General features: G+C 40.1%; 1 protein-coding gene across 1 annotated transcript in view; it reads right to left on the reverse strand.

The window, feature by feature from the left end:
* Window positions 1-1,976, reverse strand: part of KBTBD12 (kelch repeat and BTB domain containing 12) — a 29,151-nt gene extending 27,175 nt beyond the window's left edge. Inside the window, exon 1 of the mRNA XM_010168593.1 lies at window positions 906-1,976. Coding sequence (XP_010166895.1) covers window positions 906-1,976 — 1,071 coding nt within the window. The remainder of the gene's footprint in view (window positions 1-905) is intronic.
* Window positions 1,977-5,737: the final 3,761 nt, after the last annotated feature.

The raw sequence follows: 5,737 nt of genomic DNA on the forward strand, positions 1-5,737 counted from the left end.
TGAGATCTCATCAGCTCGTTTTAAAACATTAGCGCCTTCATCATCAATGATGGTACAATGACAAGAGGAGCTTTCTCCTTCGCAGAGAATTTATAAAATTGAGCCCAATATTTGCAAGATCAAGCATTTTTAGTATGAGGAATCCTAGGCACCCTTTCAAAGATATTTGACCGTAATTAAGGTAAGGAGTCCTTTATTTCTGCATGTGATACTTCATTAGTTTCCACTGAAGTTACTGGAAAAAGCAAGAGCTCAACACTGCTGAAAATAAGGCCACTTCAGCTGTCTCAATATGAATTTACTTCCTTAACTTTAGGCATCTGTATTTGAAAATGCTGTTACCATTTTTTAATTTTGTCTTTGATCCAGAAAATGTCTGGTTTTCTTTAAAATGGGTGCATCTGAAAAAACACACAAGTAAAACCAGCATGACTGTTTAAAGCTATCAATCATTATCCTTTAATCTCTGAAGTACTATCATCAACATCAACAGAGAATTGTATTATCTCTGTCTTACTGAACTCCTCAGGTTATTCACTTGACTTGTATCCCCCCGCTAACAACCTAGAAAAGAGCACCCTAGGAAAATGTTGAGATTTGAGTAAGGAGAATACAAAATCCACATACAATGATGAAGGATCTAATCAAGCTCATTTACACAGAGGTGCCACTACAGTAAATCCTCCTTCTTTCAGGAGGAAAGGCATCAGGATTTGGTTGTATGTATATAATTAATTGTGCCATAAAGATCAATTGTGACAAATTGATTAGAGTAATCAAGAGAAGTCTCTGGGAAAACTTTCAAGTAAATAATGCTTTGTGTAATGGTTGTCTTTTGTCCCCAGAAAGATTATTTGGATTTAAAAATTTAAAACAATCAGGGATTTTCTGACAGAGGGTACACACCTATAAATTTCGATGTTCCTGGTCTTTTGTCTAGACATTTTGACAGCACTTGCCTCTCCTGCCACAATAATATCATTATTCTCAGTGACAACACCAGTGCAAACACATCCTAAACCCTCTCCATACTTTGGAGAGGAAATGAAGTAAGTCTTTTGTGTCATGGGAGCATAACAAAAGCTGGCATCTGCATAGCTACCATGTCTTGACCTAATGCCGAGAGAATTGTTCCCGATGCAGAGTAAGAGATCAGTAGTCTCCATGCCGTATCGTAGGCTGAGAGAAGGGTGGCTGGATAGCTTGATGGTTTTCAGTGCTTCCTCAAACAGATCATTGCATTCTGAATTGCACAGGATCATTGTGTTCCTTTTTCGAGCTTCCACAAGAAAGGAAGGGCTGACAAGTACCAGTCTCACTTGCTTGAGGAGCTCAATAAGGTGCTCTACACGTGACACTCTGCTGTGCTTGACCCATTTAATGACAAGGTCCAGAATGCTCTCCTCCCTGGAAACATTCAGATCATCTGATTTTATGAGAGTCAACAGCTGCTGGAATTCAATCTCTAATATTTCTTCCTGTAAGCTCACCTCAGCAAAATGCTGAAACAAGTATTTCCTTGCTTCATCAGATAAATCTTCTGCCCCAATGTGGTTTGCAAAGTAGTAGATGCCCACACAGTTGGAAGCATCCATATGGTCCATCATGTACTTCTGACACATACTGAAAACATCTTCCATCTGCATGAAATACGCAGCAAGTGCAACAGTCTGCACATTCTGATTAGTGAGGTACAAATCTGCACTGTACATGTAATTGAGTATTACGGACACGCTCTCTGCAGAGATGTCATACAGTACCACTTCTCTTTGCGTGCATTCAACCAAGCCACAGGTAAACATGGCTTTGAAATAGGGACTGAAGGCAGCCAGCACGACCTTATGGCAGGGGAATTTCTCACCTTCTGCAACAAGCACAACATCAATTATCTCTGTTGATTCTTTCAATCTCTTTACTTGTTCCAATAAAGTCAAGCTGTGGCGCTGCTTTCTTTTCTCCTCAGCTTTATGATCCATGGTTATCTCCAAATCTCGTGTTTTTAAACCTCTTCAGAATTCAAGGTCTTCATCAGGAATGTTTCTAGAGGTAGAAGCATAACATTGTCCAATAAGGACAAATTATTGGGCCAATACATACTGCTGTTAATATCTAAAGCCAGTCATTCTATACTGTGTGATATGAATCAGTAATGCATAAAAAGTATGTAAAATTATGGTAAGGTCTCAGGCTTAAGATTTCGAAGACACACACACAAAAAAAACAATACTTGAAGTGATTTCAATATTCAATATCCCCCAGCAAGTTTGGTGATTATTTAGAGAAAATTACAGACTTCCCTTTGAAATAGTCTTTTCCAGCTGCCTTCTCCCCCCTTTCCCTGATCCAGACTCCATTAAAATAAAGCAAAAGATTTCCACTGACTTTAAAAAACTCTAGGTCAGGCCCCTTGGCTTTTCAAATTCTGTCTCTCACATGCACTTGAGGGACATTAGTCCTTGCTTAGATGCTGGAATTACCTTATATTTTCAACAGCCCCATAGGTTAGACAGCTAGAATGGAGCAGTGCCTTTTCAGTGCTCACAGCTCCTCTCAAACTAGGAGTTATGCCTAAGTAGAGGCTTCAGAAAAGGGTTTTACAAGACCAAAAAAATGGAAAAACACTAGACTTGCTTCTCTCATCAGTTTTCAGTGATCTACACCTCTGCAAAGCAGGTGGGAAATAAAGCCAATAGTACAACCCAGCTCATTGGCATTTTACAGAGGCAGAAGTGTACATACGGGTGTTGAACACTCTGCCTTCCCACCAGACTTGGCTACCAGTTTGCAGAACAGTTTTGATTCAGAAGCCCTCTGCTTACACCCTTACAAAGCAGTTAGGAAGCTGCCACCTCACTACTCTCCCAATGGATTTGTCTCTGCCACATCACACCCCACTTTACCAGTAGCTCCCTCCCCAGGCTTCAAGCTGAGAGTCAAGACAATGCTGTGGGTAGAGACAGCTTCCACCCCTGAAGTATGGAGGTGGAACTGGCAGGAAGCAGCTCAGTCTAAATGGCCAGACTCTTTACTCTTTCACACCACAGAGTAGGTCAATGGTTTCTACAGAGTTGCTACTGGTTTGCTTTGGGATAAATTAAGAATTTGTAAATAGGGTCCAGCTTTTGAGTTGTCCTTCTCAGCAGGATGCTTAAGTGCTGCAGATTCACAGAGTTTCTGTTCCACTTACTGCAACCTCAAATGGGATTTTTAATTAAATTGTAATTATTCACATACTCCCTCTGGTTTTATTTACTGGGGAAAACAGAAGGAATTTTATGGCCCCGTTTCTGGGTTTTTGTGGGGGCTACTGAATCTCTCAGTCTTTCAGATCAGCAAGCTGCAGGATGTGAGGTACAGTGACAGAGCTGTCAGAGAAGGACATTTACCCATCACTTGGAGGATACTAGTCCTTAACAGAGTTTTTGTCTCTAATGTGGTGCCGAGACAGTTCTGTTGTGGAAATGCATTAAGAACCCATGTCATGAATCATCAAAGCGCAGACAAGTCCTAAAGCTGTGGTGTAACCATGTTTGAAACACACTGTAAACATGCTATGAATTGCTTAATGGGACTCTTCAAATCAGTGACATTCCTCACCAGCTTAAATATTTGCAGGATCAGGGTCTTGTATGACAGATTGGACTGGTTTTCTCAAATCCTGGAAGCAAGGGATAGTCTTGATTTCATTAAAGAAATATGCATCAACACAAAAGATGAGTATATGAAATTCTTTGAAATCCACCTAAAGGCATTTTCACAAACAGTCCAGATTTCTCTACAGATATAGATAGATGGATTTTTTAAAAAAGATATTATAGTCATTTCCCAGGTGAAAAGGAAATCTACAGCTATATCAATCTCAGACCTACTCTTTTAGCTGTTCAGTTGTTTTTGGAAGTAGTCATCATTCTGTTCTAGCAAATTATATAGATTCCTGACTTTGAGTGCTAAATTAAAAGCCAGGCATGCTTGAAGACTAGCATTTCCTTGATTTTATAAAATCTTTCCATATTCCAAATCTGGAACTAGAAGCAACACATCTGAGAAATGAATCTGGGCTATTACCAGATTTAAAAAATGGATTTGGAAGACAAAACATTAATTTCATAGTCTGAAAGTGAGCCAAGCTCTGAGCTCTTCTTATGGTACTTTAAAAAAATTAAAGGCAGCAAGTTTAGTACAAAAAAATAAAGCAATGGTATTTCCAAATTCTCAATTTTTATTTTTTTACTGCTACATTGAAATTAAATACTGCATTTGAGAAAATATAGGTCTTAATCCTGCATCAACTGCAACTGGAGCAATCTTTACAGTCAGCAGAAGCCATTTTTGAGACAGAATATTTTTTTTTAACCCTACATGATAATTAGGTGGCCAGTTTACTGTTTTCCCCTCATTCTACTTTATCACCTTGCAATATTTGATCTTCACTGCATTTTGATAAAGGAACCACACCATATCTCAAAGGTCATGTATTATAAGCACATGCATCTAAAGCGGTTGAACAGTAGTGTCTTTAACCAGGTTGTTCACTCTCCAGCTTGGTGAAAGTGTTAATAACCACCAACAAAACCCCAATCCTCTTTAGCAATCTGACTAACCAGGGTTTTTCTTACAAAATTATCAACTTCTCTCCTTTCTCTTTTGTGATGTCAGAGCTTCACACATCCTCCAGCTTTTCCATAATGGACAAAATGTGCATTTCTAATGTGAAGAACAAGTGAGATGATTAATCATCGTCATCCTTCCCATAATTTTGTACAGATCAGGGAGAAGCAGTGTGTAGAACTGAGTTAAGATTTAATTTCCTTTGCTGGTCACCTTTAGGTTTTCTTTCACTGCTAATTTAGCTTTCATAAGAGCAACAGTTTGTCTTTGATTACTGTTCAGCAGATTTGTGAGTTTTATCTGTTCATTTACCAGTGATTAGGATAACTGGCACGATATGCTTACAGCTGTTTTCTCCTCTTTTTCATCATTAAGACATTAGCAATAGGAATCTTAGAGCGCAATGTCATTTATGTACTACATTTATGTACTGCTTTAGGCACAAATTATTTGATGGATAAATCCTACACCCCATCACCCAGATTATGGAGGGCACTGTCCATCTGCACCCAGTGTGCAGTGGTCCCCTCTGCCACTCACAGAGCTGGTGGGGTGGCTGAGGGCATCCTCCCCAGGAGCAGCAGCAGAGCTACATACAGCCTGTGAGCAGTAGATGGGGTGGCCTCCCTTCTCCCGGAGCTGGTCCATACCCAACCATCACCTCATCCTTGAGCTGAATTGTGCAAGGCCACCCTGCAGTCAGGATTGCCTGGAACCCTCCAGCCCTCTCTTCACCCACCTCACTGAGCTCTGCAGAGCAACAGTGCTTCCCCAGCCAGAGCTACAGGCAGGGCCTGGCAGTATTTGCCTTGCCTTGTAAGAACACACCTTCTTCATCTCCTTGCTTTAATAGCTCACCAAGCTCCTGACAGAACCGTACTCAAAATCATGCTGTCAACTTGTATGCAAGTCTACTTTCTCCATCCTACAGCTGAAGAAACTGAAGCTAAAAGGTTAAAAAAAAAAAAGAGATTAAAACCCAGGGGTGAAATCCTTTCATTAACTTCAGAAATTCATCCCTGTGCATTAGCCACAAACTTGTCACTCCCTTCCTGGCTTTTAGCAGCATTTAGGTGAGGTCACTGGAAGGATATTAATATTCTCCTTTATACCACTGGAAAGACTATTA

The sequence above is a fragment of the Antrostomus carolinensis genome, unplaced genomic scaffold, assembly GCF_000700745.2.
Source record: "Antrostomus carolinensis isolate BGI_N321 unplaced genomic scaffold, ASM70074v2 scaffold8740, whole genome shotgun sequence".
NCBI classification, from domain to species: Eukaryota; Metazoa; Chordata; class Aves; order Caprimulgiformes; family Caprimulgidae; genus Antrostomus; species Antrostomus carolinensis.